At 30.7% G+C, this 15789-nt stretch overlaps 1 protein-coding gene across 2 annotated transcripts in view; it reads left to right on the forward strand.

Annotated features, from left to right (window-relative positions):
* Positions 1 to 15789, forward strand: part of LOC145326009 (uncharacterized) — a 121177-nt gene that overhangs the window by 70490 nt on the left and 34898 nt on the right. For both annotated transcript variants that reach the window (XM_080169086.1, XM_080169087.1), the window contains exons 17-24: positions 1931 to 1980; positions 2739 to 2801; positions 3601 to 3712; positions 4357 to 4436; positions 5443 to 5507; positions 7563 to 7639; positions 11584 to 11661; positions 12133 to 12180. In XM_080169086.1, the coding sequence (XP_080025212.1) occupies positions 1931 to 1980; positions 2739 to 2801; positions 3601 to 3712; positions 4357 to 4436; positions 5443 to 5507; positions 7563 to 7639; positions 11584 to 11661; positions 12133 to 12180 (573 nt within the window). The remainder of the gene's footprint in view (positions 1 to 1930; positions 1981 to 2738; positions 2802 to 3600; positions 3713 to 4356; positions 4437 to 5442; positions 5508 to 7562; positions 7640 to 11583; positions 11662 to 12132; positions 12181 to 15789) is intronic.

Genomic DNA, 15789 nt, shown 5'->3' on the forward strand with positions numbered 1-15789 from the left:
GCATACAAATTCAAATATATCTTGCTTACATAGATTTTTATCAAGCCAGGTTTGTATTTACTGTATATTTACAGAAATTTTTTGTTTTCTTTATAGAATATTTATATTCTATTTCAAAGCAACGAATCTTTAAGAAAATATCTTTCTTTAAAGCATAAAGAAAAAATATTTATATATATAATATTTGAAATCAAAGGTTTCTCATTACTGTAAAAAGAAACAGAAACAAATAGAACTATATGTCAAGCCATCATAGAGATCTTACAAGATATATAAACAGACAGAAACCCTTCCATATAGTATACTAAACAGAACAATTAAAACCCATAAATTTAAATCTATTTTTCACTCAGTTTTCAAAGCGCTTTAACTAGTAGTAACAAGTTTAATTTAGAGTCAAGCAAGGGACAGAAAAACTAATTGTAATGATAAAAACATCATTTGCCAGATTAGACTAAAGCTTCGTAGTAGGAGCATGAGTAAAATTCATCTATTCTTGTCTTGCATAGTTACGCTTAGTGAAACAAGGGCCACAACATCCGAAAAACCGGTGCCTTAAAGAACAGAAAATCATTTTCAGATGGGCCTTTTTTGAAAATCTAGTATATCTTTCAATTTACTATATAACATTCGTGTATGTATTTACAAAAATGGTTGTTTGTATAAGAAGAAACTGCTTGGCCATTGTATTTTTAGAAATACTTATTCATAACGAACTTATTAAGTGAGTATGATTACAACTAATAGGGATGCCAACACAACTACAAAATAATTAAAAATTTGCTTTAGAACTAATATTTTAAAAACATTGTAGAGGAGATCGTTTGTGGTTTGTTTGTTTGGAATTATTTAGTTGTTTACGTATTTTTAAAACTGGTGTTAAGTAAAATTTAAGGATAAGGATTTCCAAACATAATTTTTGTCCACTTAAACATAAAGAATATTACCGGTTCTCATCCATACGAAAAAACTATGTCTAGCATCGTATTATATCCAGCTTTCTACGAATATAAAAATGTACAATCATAAGATTAAAACCAATTTTTTTAGCCAATTTTAGGGTATCATAATTCCATTTTGATTTTTGATTATTTCTAAAATTAAATCAAAAGTACAATTTGTAATTTCTCTTAAATTTTGATTTTCAAATAGATGAAAGAAAATTCTTACACACACACCTACACACACACACACACACATACACACTTAAACATACCTTTTATCAAATACAGAAAACTAACTTTAATTACTGATCTTCGTATACTCAGTTTCATCAGTATGGTTTGAAAATTCAAAAGAACTGATGAAACTAAATCTATCGTTTTTTTCGTTTAAAATAGTACTTAATTGCGCTTTTTGGGGAAATAATTGTCATAGTCTATAGAATTATAAAAGCTATAAGTATCATACAGGTTTTAAAGAAGTTGAATCGTCAGTTAAAAAAAGAATTTTTTACTTTAAAAATGTTTGAATTAAGTCACTTTGAACCTAACAAAGCATTTGATGAAAACTCTAAGATATATTACAAGTATTTTATGCTATTGCTTTAAAATAAGTAATAGCATTATAAATAAACTAGCGGATATGCCAGTACAATATTCTAGGGGTACTTAAGGGGAGGAGGCGAAGTCTATCCCTCTCCCCTTCTTTTAATTTTATTTCCTGAATTAAAAAGTAAAACTAAAATTCTTTTTAAAGGCTAATTTTGTTTCTTGAGAGGATGGTGTGGTTATACTCCTCAAAATGGTTATAAACCTGTCTATTAATTATCTGAAAAAAGCTACTCTGTAAAGGAAACCCATATCGGTTCAGTGGTTAGCGAAATCTTTCCTCATAGACAAACATCCTACTATTTTTATATAATATAATAGCTGTGCAATAAGTAACAAACGCATGTATTTTTCTGGATTTAAATTTGTTTTTGTTTTAGGTGCTACCCTCTGATGATTCTGATAGATATCAAGTTAAACATAAATTCAGGTAAAAAAATTGTTCTTTTAGCTTAAAAACCACGTCAAGAAAAAAAAAATAAAGCTTTCCAGAATGGTACATTCTGTTCGACAATTTTCTGGAAGCTACAGACAAAATATCCTAATAATATATTTACATTTAGGATTATTAGATTATAATATATTTTCGCATTTTTAACCATTAAAAAGTTTATCTCTCAAATTATTACCATGGCTCAACAAGAAATATAATGTTTAACGGTGGCCCCTTTTTATTATTTAAACTTTATAGGATAATTTTATGAGTTTTTAATTGTCTGCTTTAAAGAAGATTGACTGATTATTGTTTTACCTATTTTGAGTAAATCTAAAGAAAATACCGTTATCGTTATCTTTGGTGTGTAAAAGCTTTGTCTAAAAACAGTATAAGTAAATTAAGTAAGCTTTTCAAACTACGGACAGACCAACGAACAAAACTTTTTGAGTTGCTTCCCTACTTTTAAGATATTCTATATGATATAGCGTATGCTTGGCACAATCGCTAAAAACAAAGAATAGTTTACAGACCTCCCCCATCCCCCCCCCCCCGCTATATTTTTAACTTTTAATAAACTGTTTCTAGCCCTTGGTTAATCTCTAACACTGCATAGCTTTCTAACGCTCTACTTAACCTAATTCAACCAGAAGTAAGATTCAACAACTGTTTTGTTCCAATTTCCGTTGGAGGAAAATTACCAAAAGAAAATTAAGTAAAACTTTGTTAAAATGTAATAAAATATTTGTGTGTAGGCAACTGCTGAAGTTTAGCAAAGAAGTTCAAGTTTATATGAAGATAATAAAGTGCATGTTCATGTAAGTTTCTTTTTACTTTTTTTGTAAGCGTAGCTACCCTATAGCTGGGAGTTTATTATTTTTCTGTGCATCTGTTGATCTATCTGTAAGACAGTCTGCTAAAAATCTTCTAAAATATCTATCCAATGTATCTTTGTTTAAAACATAACTTTTTATTTTATTTAACTCATCATAATATCATTGCCTTTTAATAATAGATTTAAAGTAATAGTTTTTGCTGTGCTAATTTTGTATATAATGTATCTAGTTTAAAGACTTAGTGAAATATTATAGAAGTATTTTAGTTGTTTTAAAACCTACCAAAATTATAATTGTAAATAAAATATAACCGGCAGTAATTTAAATCAATAGAAAATAATAAGTTTCGTCTTTTACTTTTTCTTTATTTAATTTGCATTAATTATGAAAAGATTATCTTGTTATAGGTGCGCTACTTATGAGCATAATTGTCTTTTTACCTTTTTATAAAAACACTTACTTTACCTAAAACTAATTATGTACAGAATAATCAAACTGTGCTTACTTAAAACTTTATGTTCATATATTTCTTAAATTAGCAAAACAAATTTGTTTTAAAGATTTTTAATAACTAAAATTAAAATATAATCTATAGATAAAGTAATTTGCCTCCTAAATTATCCTATTCCTATGCAATAGAACTGATATTTTACTGCACTATACTATTTAGATTTGGTAGGAGATACAATAATACCTGATCTGCTGTCGGTTAATTATATTTAGAGGTCTTTGAATAAAAGGACAGTTAACTTTTTTCATTAAAACTATTCTTAATATTTAGATTTGACGAGAAAAGATATACCAGCGCGTGTATAGAACCCCCGGTGCCAAAACTGTTCTTCGCGGAGCTTGACGCCCTCAATGACTGCCTTGTCATTGAGAACTTAGAACAGGTAACTTACCCCAACGTTTTGTTTGGTTGATAACAACGTTTGGCCAGATCTTTAGAGTAGGTCCCCAAGGCACAAACATCCCCACTATTGATGAAAATCAAACCTCTAATTGCACGACCTTTCTCTGAAAGTTCTAACTGTTATGAGTTGTGAGTTATGAATGTTTTGAGCTAAAATATTCCCCCTACTCTTACTTTTAATGTTGTCCATTTGGCACAGCAGCAGTAGGTACAGACACAGTACAACATTAATTATCTTCTGTAGTTATGACGCGGTTTGTACCTAGATTAGAAAACCATCACCTCCCCTTTGTGCGCTACGTGTTACGCATGGCCATAGCATGTTTTCGACCCCCCCCCCAAAAAAAAAAGACCAAACAAAAAAAAACTATTGTATAACACTTCTAACTCATCACTTTAACATTTTACAGAGAGAATAATCCTTTTGATTCCAAGACATTTAACATAGAGTCATTGCTGTTAAATTTAATAAATTTACTATTGATGTAATAAAGTTTTTAATGTCTTTAGTTCTGGTGTGGTGGGGTTCAGAGTCAGACAATAACCAAACAAATACTAAAAAAAACTAAACTAAGTAAACTAAAAAAAATCTAAAAATGCGATTACATTTTTCTTAATTTTTAGGATGGGTTTGTGAAATATGAAAAGAAGTTTCCTGGAGTAAAGATGCTCAGTGACTTAGATCATTGTCGTGTAGTTTTAAGGTATATAATGCTTTAATTAGAAAGTCCGTAAGTCCAATTAAAGCATGCTAATTTTTAACCTTTTTCACAACAAATTTTGGGTATAGTCCCTTTCGTGGCAACGGCTCTTAAGGGGCGTTTCGTCGTTTTTTCAAAGCTGCATTTCCTTTAATTCTAGAACCTGCGTGGGGCTCTAACCCTGCGGGGCAATCACTTAACCCAACTTAACCGAACCTAACCTAAAATAACCTATCAAAAGCTACTGTGGAAATACGACGAAACGCCCCTTAAGAGGAGTTGCCACAAAAGGGATTATACCTAAAATTTTTGTATTTATATTATTATCCTATTCATCTGATTTTTACAGTATCCGTAATTTCGCAACAAATGGATGTCAAATTTTGTTTAAACTGACAAATTAATGTCCTGCTTAAAAAGTTATAAGTTCTGATATTCTACAAGAGTTATTGTTCGTTTTTCTTTCTTTTGATTTTAGAGCCTCGATTTTTATATGTTGTCATCCTTGTTAAATTTAACTTGTGATATAAAGAATCACAATTTTAATTTTATATTTTTTCAGAAGCCTTGCCCCCTTACATGCATATTCTACTATTATTCAACTATTTTCAGGAGCTTTGCCCACCTACATGCATATTCTACTATTATTTAACTATTTTCAGGAGCCTTGCCCACCTACATGCATATTCTACTATTATTCAACTATTTTCAGGAGCCTTGCCCACCTACATGCATATTCTATTATTATTCAACTATTTACAGGAGCCTTGCCCACCTACATGCATATTCTACTATTATTCAACTATTTTCAGGAGCCTTGCCCACCTACATGCATATTCTACTGTTATTCAACTATTTACAGGAGCCTTGCCCACCTACATGCATATTCTACTATTATTCAACTATTTTCAGGAGCCTTGCCCACCTACATGCATATTCTACTATTATTCAACTATTTACAGCCTTGCCCACCTACATGCATATTCTACTATTATTCAACTATTTTCAGGAGCCTTGCCCACCTACATGCATATTCTACTATTATTCAACGGGATTCTGAAGAACCTTTAATAGGTAGATTTATTTTATTTAATAATTATATTTGCGGGATCTTTTGTTTAATGAAATCTTCCAATTTTTAACATTTACAAAACTGCCTGCTTTATTGCATCAAGATCCATGACAGATCTACAGGGTGCGCCACATAAAACCGGACTTTTTCTAAATTGTAAACAAATTAACATAAAATCGTCAATTTTAAAGATTTTATTAAATTTTAAAAACTGGGAAGCAAACTAGGTATATGACTATTAGATCATTGAATAAAATCGCCGCCAGCATCAATCACCGCCTCTACCCGCCTCCTCAACCGCCGGCAGTCCCAGGTCAAAATGTACCTGTCCAAGCTGGCGAAGTTCTCCTTGATAGTGGCAATGAGGGAGGTCATTGTGGCATGAGCACGTCTATTGGTGCATGCTTCAAAGTAGCTCCAGGCCAATAAGTCCATTGAATTAAGATCGGGCTGCTGGGAGGCCACATTTCCTTAGAATTGTGAGTAACCGCAGGATCCAAATTCACCCAACTTTCAAGCTACCCTTTGACACGGAGGCCTTTATTTGGACCACAGTTGAGCTAGAACGACGTTCTATACCTTTTTGGAATTTTAGCTAGGGCTGTCAGCGCAATCCATAGTCTAAAATGAGTTTTTAAGTTTCATATGGGTCTTTAACGTCAAGCACTGAGAAATTTTCACGATTTTACACGATTTTTGACGTTTTTAACATCTCTAAATCTGCCATGTTTCACTTTGCCGGAGTACTACAGCCAAGCCTTTTTAGATAGAGAGCTCTAGTCTTTTCTAGTGTCTTGCTTATGTATCTAACAGTATCCCCAGCAAGTTGCATAACTCTACTTCACCTACAGATGGGCTGAGGTCCGATTCAGTAGGCCCTAGTCGAGAATCCAGATTATATCACCAGCACATTTCGAATCTGCCTTGTTGAACATAAGCGCGGCCAGCTCGGAGTACGAGCCCATCTTTGTTCAAAGATATTTTTGTGCTAAAAGGTCATTACCTAAGCTTTTTATAGTGGGGTCAAACGTCCTGATTGGTCAAGTAGTTTTGACGCTATGACCGTTTATAAAAAGTCCGGTTTTATGTGGCGCACCCTGTATATAGGAAATAAATGTCAATAAATATGAGCTCAAGTTTTCTAAGCAATAAAAGTTTAAAACTCACAGTGCTCCAATAATCTGTAATAAACTCTCATTGACCAGAACGATAAGACCCATTATTTTACTGTATGAAGAATAAATAAATTTTTTATTTCATGTTGCTATTTGAATTATATTAAAGTATTAAATTTCTATCCATAAAACGGAAAATTTAAATTTATAATATAGTAAATAACAGAAAACTAGCGATATGTGCGTAATATGGTCATATATTGAACTAAAATTTAACAGTTAACTAAACATTTTAACCCTTTCAGGACGATAATTTGAAATAAAAAATATTAAGATCCTAAAATAGTTTAAAGAAAGAAATCGTCAGGGATAAGATAATGGAAGAATATGGTTAATAGTCAGAATTCAGATAACCAAAAGAAAGTAAATAAAACATTGAATAAACTTAGCCAGATAGCAAGATAATTATATCGAGCCCAACTCTAGTAATATATAGCTTGCGGCTACTCTATAAATGTATCTATTGTAAGTACGCCACATCACAAATCAGCATGCTTTTCTTCTTTATTTCAATGCAACGTGAATATTCTTAAATAAGTACATATAGCATTAAAATACTATTAAATATAAAATAACAATACTGTTATATAAATAGATGTATTATTATTTGGATCTTACACTAGATTATCATGTACTCTAATAAAGTGAAACTTTAAGCTGACCTAAATAATAAACACTTTATCCAACCCCTTTACCAGATAAAATCCACGTAAATTCTATGATTCTTTCAAAATAGTCTTATGGATTCAAAATTTTGTATGTCAAATTCATTTTAAAATTTGAAACAAAAATATTGGTTTTCTTTTCACAAAATTTTGAGATTTCATAGTGTGTCTTATTAAATTAAATGAATTAAAAACTTCAACCTGTACATTTTTTCAGAACTGTGGCCGTTTGCCGTGGAGGCCTCTAGCTTCCAAGAGCTCTTCAGAGACAAGATGATTACAGTCAAAGAACAGGTTAGTTAAGAAACAACTAATTAACCAAAATTTAGGACGGTTTCATGGCAATGGCCAAGGCATTCCATTTTTACTCTTACCGATTAATGAGTATTATTTTAACATCTTCTGTAATGTCATAAATATGGTATGAATTTGGGGTCATCTCAAAAAACGCCTATCTCAGAAAACGCCTATCTCAAAAAACGCCCATCTCAGAAAACGCCTATCTCAAAAAACGCCCATCTCAGAAAACGCCTATCTCAAAAAACGCCTTTTTCATAAAATGCCCACTACATTTTTAAAAAATAAAGCCTAATCCATAAATAGTATTCAATAGAATAATACAATACTTGTCATACATGATCTCTTATCTAAAACACAAATAAACAGTTACCAAATCGTCCAGTTAATAAACTATGTACAAAGATGGATAAAATGAACCTAACAACAAATTGCTAATATATTATACGTTTAGATTTAGATCATTATTTTAATATGAAATTACAATAGTTTATGTCGACTCTTTATTTAATAAAATTGATCATAAATGACATATCATCATTTAAGCTTTTTAATCTTTATGTCGACTTTGATACATCATTAGATCAAAGTGTCTACGGCTAAAAATTTCGACACAGCATTATGACTACAAATTTTATTTGATATACTAAATAATTTTTTTTACCTAACAGTAAACAACTTGTTATATTATAAATAGCTACTTTACGCTTCTATAAATAGTTTTTTTGTGTTTTCAAGAATATAATTAAAGCAATCAAACATTTCGCTAACTTTATTCAAGGAAAGAAATAGAAATTCAGTAGTTTAAATTGATTTTAAAAAATATTTTTTGCTGTTTTACTAACTATTCTTTTTTCTGATATATTTATTCTCTTAATGTAATATAATGTAACTTCATCCAAATACTACATAAATAGAATTACTTAAAATTTTTCCCTGGCCCTTACTATACCCACATAATTTGCAAAACAAAATAGGGATGATATCCCTTATTTTGATGTTGGACATCAAATAACCTTTCTTAAATTTTGATTTCATAAATATATTTAATGCCTTCGGTAGCCGAGTGGTTAGTTGGTTTATGTTATCATAAAATCAATATATCTGCCTGTCTCAAGAGAGGGATTATGCTAACAACTGAACCGATAAGGTTCTCTTTTAGCCCCATAGATTCATTAGGGGAGGATACATTCACCCATCCAAGTTTTAGTGATTGCTTTCATTTATGTTCACTGGTGCCCAAAGTTTTATAACCATTTTTTCATATTCGTTGGCTCAAACTTTGTGTACTTCAACTAAATTTAATGGGTTAGTACAAAACTCTTAAGTGTACAAACGTTTCAACCAATGAATTTAATTTACTGAAGGGTAATATTGTTTATCATCATGAGGAACGTATTTCAATTTTTCATTCTTTGAGATAAAAAAATCTTGAAAATGAAAAGGATGGTAGAAAATCCACAAGTAAAATAAGGAAATCTTCCAAAACAGTTGTGTTATTACTTATTAAACCTTTACATAAACAAAACTCAACAACTACATCACTATTTAGAGATGTACTTACACTTCCGAATATTAATTCATCCAGTAATTGAATGTTCATGTTCCATAGTAGTGGAATGCATGTGTGTCTGTATAATAAAATTTTAGTCATTTTACTCAGCTCTTTTATTATATTTATTTAAATGAAAATTAATTTCTAAATGTTGTATATGAGTTGTACGTCTGTACTCGAAAGGACGGTAATCTTTTTTTAATTCAAAAAGACAAACATTTGATCATGTTATATATCATGATACCCTGGCGGTAGTGAATGCATACCACCTATTTACAGATCTGTTTAATTAACTTTACAAAACTATGACTTTCAGTATTAAACAGGGAGGGAGGGAACACTGGCTTTTAATTATTTTGGTATCCAGAGATTTATGACTTATTTTATCTTTTCGTTGTCTCACAAACTTTGGATATATTTTCAGCATTGCCATTGGGCATAATTTTAATCTAAAGAATTTTGTAATCTTATTTCTTTATCATTGGGGATGTATGTATATTGTATATCTATATATCTTCCATTTTCTTATCCATTTAGATCACTGGTATTCAAAATTATACATGTTAGACCTGATAGTATTGTGTTGACAATCAATTTCGATGATTTAATCCTGTGAAATCAGTAAACATGGCCATCTTTTTTTCGCCATATTTTTTCTGTATTGGCATAACGAATTGTGTTTCTTTTATTAAATTTGATAAAAATGAACTTTACTGAAATATTATACATACGAAGAAATTCTAAAAACAATATTAATTTCGACTCTAAAACATTCATAATGATCATGGCTGAGATACTAACAATTGCAACTTATTGGATAAGACAATGGACGAAAAATCGATGCACATTCTCAATAATAAGAAATAAAACTAACTCCTCTGTAGATCAAAGTTGTTCATCGTATAACTTTGGTGGTCTATCGGTCAGTTAGATTTTAGGTTTCTAAATTTAATAAATTATTACTACTAAGAGATTAAAGAAAGTTTAATCACATAGAAATATTAATTAACCAAATCAACTTTTTTATGCAGTTTTTGTTTTCCTATGCAATATGGAAATTTATAATCAAGGAGATACATTTTTTTGGCGGGAAATTAAAATATTTTCCTCGACAAATCTATTTTAGTGTCATATCGAAATTTTGTCAGCTATGGTCACTTTAATTGAATTCCAGAGTCGACACAAACCATTGAAATAACATATTTCGACAGAAGTTGGCTAGGTTGACTCTTTTAAAAGTTGCATTAAAAATAAATGAGGTATACATCTGTTATTTTATGCTGTACGATTATTATTATTAAACATAAAACAATTATGATGGCATTATCAAAATAGCGTTACATGGTTACAGAATAATAATAACAAATTTACAAGCAAATACTAATAATACAAGCCAATAAATAATAAAGTTGCATAAAAAAAAGACAAAGTTAAGTATAGAGTTGCTCCGTTGCTAATACAAACGCTTTTAGAAATACAGTTTTTTCTGATGAAAATTTGTGAGAATTTGGTCTTATTTGCATACAAATTTTATCATTTTTATACAATAAATTTAAGAATCCCGTAGACTTTAAGTGGGCCATCTTTAAAGTAATATTTTACTTCCCTACCCATTGGGGGAAAAGCTGAAATTCAAACAACCTACACTTAGGGCCTCAAGACAAAGACTGTGAAATCAAAGGGTCTGTCCCCCCTTTTCAACCCACCAGAAAAAGTCTTGAATTAAGAAAGGGGGACTGAAAGGTGGGTGGTTCAAATTCCAAAGATTAGATTTTTTTTTGTAATAAATTGATTCTTGGAATAGATTGGTAAATTTGTAGAATTTCTATTTCTCTCTTATCTCAACTGTAAAAAATATGCAAGGATACAAGGAGTGGACAATGGACGAAAATAAATCTTCATCAAAAACTACTTTTCGATAAAATTGTTGAAGGGAAAGATAAAACAAAATTATTTTCTCCCAATTAATTCTTCAGTAACTGTAACTACTATACAATTTTGAATTTGAATATTACAATAGGGGTGGGAAAATGCATTTACCGTCTAAATACCTATCCCCGGATCCCTGCTAAAATGCTTTTAGCAAAATTAACACTTTCTTATGCAAGATATTAGCTTTTAGAAGCGAAGCTTCTCTGCAAACCTTTTTATCTAACTAACTTAACTGTAAGCATTTACCCATGGGTTGCTTCACCCATAGCATTTGTGACTATTTTACTAGCAGACCAAATTCTGTGGTACCCCAACTTACATATGCATGACAAAACTATGATAAATAAATCTATCTTACAATTATAGGTTTGTGACTAGTTTACAAGCAGACCCAATTCTATGGTACCCCAACGAACATCTGCCAAAATGATAATAACGAATATTATATTTATAGGTTTTTGACTATCTTGCTAGCAGACCCAACTCTGTGGTACCCCAACAAACCCAGGACAAAATTGAACATATCATACAGGTTAGTATTTGATATTGGGCGATATTGTTCATAAGCACAGCAGCAATAACAAGGTAATAACGAAAAGTAATACAGTAAAACAGTAAAGTAACTCACAATGTTGTATCATTTTTATCTTTGTTCGTTTGATCTAATTTTTACCAAAATATTGTCAAGTATTCTTGCTCACTTCAAAATAGTGCTTTTAGTGCTTTTGAATTTTGAATCTGTATTTCTACTTATATAAAGTAATTTGAACATTACATTTATTAATACATTATTTTATCTTATGAAAATTGTATTATAAACAAAAAAAGCTACAACTGGATGTTTATAGATTGATTTTCACATTTTCGAGTATGTAAATTTCTGAAATTAATTTCTGTGGCTTTGTGATTCGGTACACTAAAAGACATTGATTTTTTTTTATCATTTCTAAAAGATATCAGTTTTCATGAAAACTAGTCTTGTTAACATTCATTTTATCTTTAGGAATTATTCTGGAAACTTGTTGAGTTGAGGTTACCTCCAGAAAACGAAAGGAAATTATCAATAATCTTATTTTAATCTTAAAAATTACTTGCGCATTAACCTTAGCCGTTCCACTATTTTGTTTATTAAATTAGACAAATTAAAGCTATGAGGAGTGCAAGATTTTTTTTGGAAGGAGAGTGTTTTCTCAGGTGGCCGAAATGGAGATCTTATTGTACCAACAATGAATTGGCGACAGAAAAGCACCTTAGCACTGTCCGACGGAGTGAATGACTCGGTGTTTACAAATTCTTTTATTCAAAGAATGAACACTTTTTTCCTAAAACAAAAAATAACATGAGATAATATAATACATATAAATGCAATAAGTCAAATTCGTTTAAGCGTAATAAATCATAAATTGCTTCGACGAGACAAAGAGTTGTTGAGCATAATACAAATAATTAAACATATTACCTAAGTACGTGTCCTTGTTAAACAAAATAGAAGAAAATAATTTGCTTTTTCTTTACTGGAATTAAAATATTCTGCAATTGAAGCCCTATATTCATCACACATGAATTAATCATTGCCTGGTCAATTATCTGTGCAAGCAGAAATGGTATAAAACTAGCAAAGACCTTTATAAAGCTTCCAAAAAAATATAAGATCGCTTAATAAAGTTACAAATAATCACGTATACTCAAGTGTTGTGGATCTGCATTGATTGTATGCGGAACCGGATCCTCCAAATTTGGTCAGTGTGGATTGATATCCAGATCCGGATCCGGATCCGACCGGATCCAGATGCAGATCCTTGACAATAAAAATAAAATCACCAAATTTTTCCAAAAATATTTATTCTTTAATCTTGAAGTCAATGTGAGAGAGAAGAGTGTGGGAGTGAATCAGCTGATCTTAACAAGGTTACCAGATATTTCAAAATTTGTAAGTGACTATTTTATATAAATTTAGGTAGATTTTTCCTAAATTTATACCCCAGGATCCGGATCCGCCTTTTTTGCGGATCCGGATCCTTGGACTCAAAAAAATGCGGATTCTTGCGGATCCGGATCCACAACACTGCATATACCTAAGTAGATAATTATAAAAACGGGTTAGAAATATTTTATCCCAAGATTTATTATGTATAAAAAAGAAATTTTTTAATGATTAGAAAAGCCTTTTTATATTATACCTCATTGTTACTTGAATCTTCATGTAATTTTTTTTGTTACCAATATAACGTTTCTAATAGACCTAACGACTAGAGCTGTGCGTTTATGCAGAAAAGCTTTGCATTTAATAATACTAAATATTTTATGACAAATTGTTGTTCAAAATGATGAGTTAAAAACTAGAAAACAGAGCTTATGGCTAATGTCAGGGAAAATTTTGAAAGCATAAAATATACGCTTAACTAGAAGGACAAAATCCATTTAAGTGCTCACTCTTAATTATTTAAATTTCCTAACGAATATTTAAAAGTGATGATGGTTGACATATCATCGATAAACTGATTTACGAATAACATTATAACTTCAATTATAGTGCTACTTTATTAAAAGGCTATCTTGTAACTTAAATATACTTCTAATTTTCAGTCAAGTTATCAAAGCAGCACACATATTACTTTATACAAAAGATTACGAACTTACAGGCTGACTTAATTATATATCAGTTTCGCTTAACGAAGCTAATGTTTGTCATGTCATAAATACAGAGAAAAATAATTTATATAAAGTTAACTCAGAAACTTTAGGAAATAATAATGTGACAACTTAAGATTTTTAGATTTAGGATTTTATTTACTGAATAGATCAATTTATAAGTTCTCAAAAAGGTTTATTTTGCTTTCTAATTACTAATGACCAACGGAAAAATATCAATTTAAATATATCAAAAATTGTTTGGGGTAAGTTAGTTTTTTCTCTTCTATTTATTACTTTGGTCAAGTTAGGTTAGGTTCAATTAAGTACTTGGTAGCCCCGCAGGCTTTTCAAAATTAATCAATTTTAATTTTAAGGAGATTCTGCGAATATATTTCATTTAAATAATGCAATTTATTTATCAAATAGAAATCTAAGAGTTTATGTTTTAGTTTATGCTAGGCTAGAGACTAGGAATGAAAACTATAAAATTTCAGATTATTTGTCCCTTGTTCCTGGTTATTACACTCAATAAAATGAGAAATGTCCTAATAAAATTGAAATTTCGTCTGTAAATATTCTTTTGAAAAGAAAAAGATTATTTCAGCTCCCGCATTTACAAGCACATTTTTATTCTTTACTTTTCGGAAAGGGAGGAAAAAGTAAACAGGAAAATTGTTGGGTATAGTCCCTTTCGTGGCAACGCCTCTTAAGGAGCAAATCGTTGTATTTTAAAAATGGCTTTTAAAAGGTTATTTTAGGTTAGGTTATATATGGTTAGGTGATTGCCCCGCAGGGTTTGGCTATTGGCCCCGCATGGTAAGAGCCCCTTGCAGATGCTAGAAATAGGAAAAAAGCTACTGTGAAAAATACGAAGAATCGCCCTTTAAGCGTTGCCACGAAATTTACTAAACCCAATTTTTTTATTTATAAAGCGTTTCACATTCTAACAAAGAAAAATTCAAATCCCCATATAAAAAGTAACAGTATGTCTTTATATAGGTCTGTCTGTCTGTCAGCCCTATAAAATGCAATCCCCCCTCCCCACCTCCCACAATTTTATCATTATAACTTTACCAAAGATCGGTTCCAAATAGGCCTGTATGCCTATCTGTTAGTAATACCTATATAGAAGTAACTGGATATGTGTGTGTCTATCTATACCAAATGATCTCGCTAACCACTGAACCGATCTCGTTCTACTTCACAATTTAGCTTCTCATAGGCCCTGGGAAGGTTTATAACTATTTTGAAGAGGGTACCCTTCCAATTAAAATCACTCCTAGAAAAATGATCCCACCTACCCCAACAATAAAATTGTTTACTTTCCTCGTTAATTGCTTGTAGGGGCCTTTAGGGTCAAAGCCGCTATTATACATAATATACAAACATAAACTTGTTATTGCAGCGCTTTTAATGCAAATAAGTATTCTTGTTTTTTTTATACAATTTGTGTTTCTTCTTTTCTTAAATTATTTCTCGTTGTAGAACATAAGAAAAGATCTAATCCTAGGCCAAATATATCCTAGTTAAACTCTAGTTATACCCGCGTAATGTCGACTCAAATGACATTTTAATGCAACATAGAAACAGTTTTCTAAAGAAAAAAGTCTTTTTACTTTAGCCATTAAAAAAAGTTAGTTTTGTTTAGTAGTACAGAAATAAATAAATGATATTTTAATGAAAAAAATCCCTAAAAAGTAGGTGGTAATTGTTATCAAATGTGATGATTAGTTCAAACCTACATTAATCTAAGAATGGATGCCAAAACTGAAAAAAAAAGCTGCCCTTAAAAGGTTTGTATGTCTGTCTGTCTGTTACATTTAAAACAATTTGGTGTAATATAGCCCTTTTTAATATGATGTCATCAACTTTACGTTATTTATTGAGTGCTTATAAATTAATTTCTATAATACAAAGAAGAACGATGTCTGTCTGTTCGAAGCTTAAGATCTCGGTAACCGCTGAACTTTTCAGGAAATATACCTACTAGTCCTTTGGTGGTTTCAGGCTATATTCTTAGAGGGTG

The sequence above is a fragment of the Acartia tonsa genome, chromosome 8 (assembly GCF_053477335.1).
Source record: "Acartia tonsa isolate MP-2025a chromosome 8, ASM5347733v1, whole genome shotgun sequence".
Lineage (NCBI taxonomy): Eukaryota > Metazoa > Arthropoda > Copepoda > Calanoida > Acartiidae > Acartia > Acartia tonsa.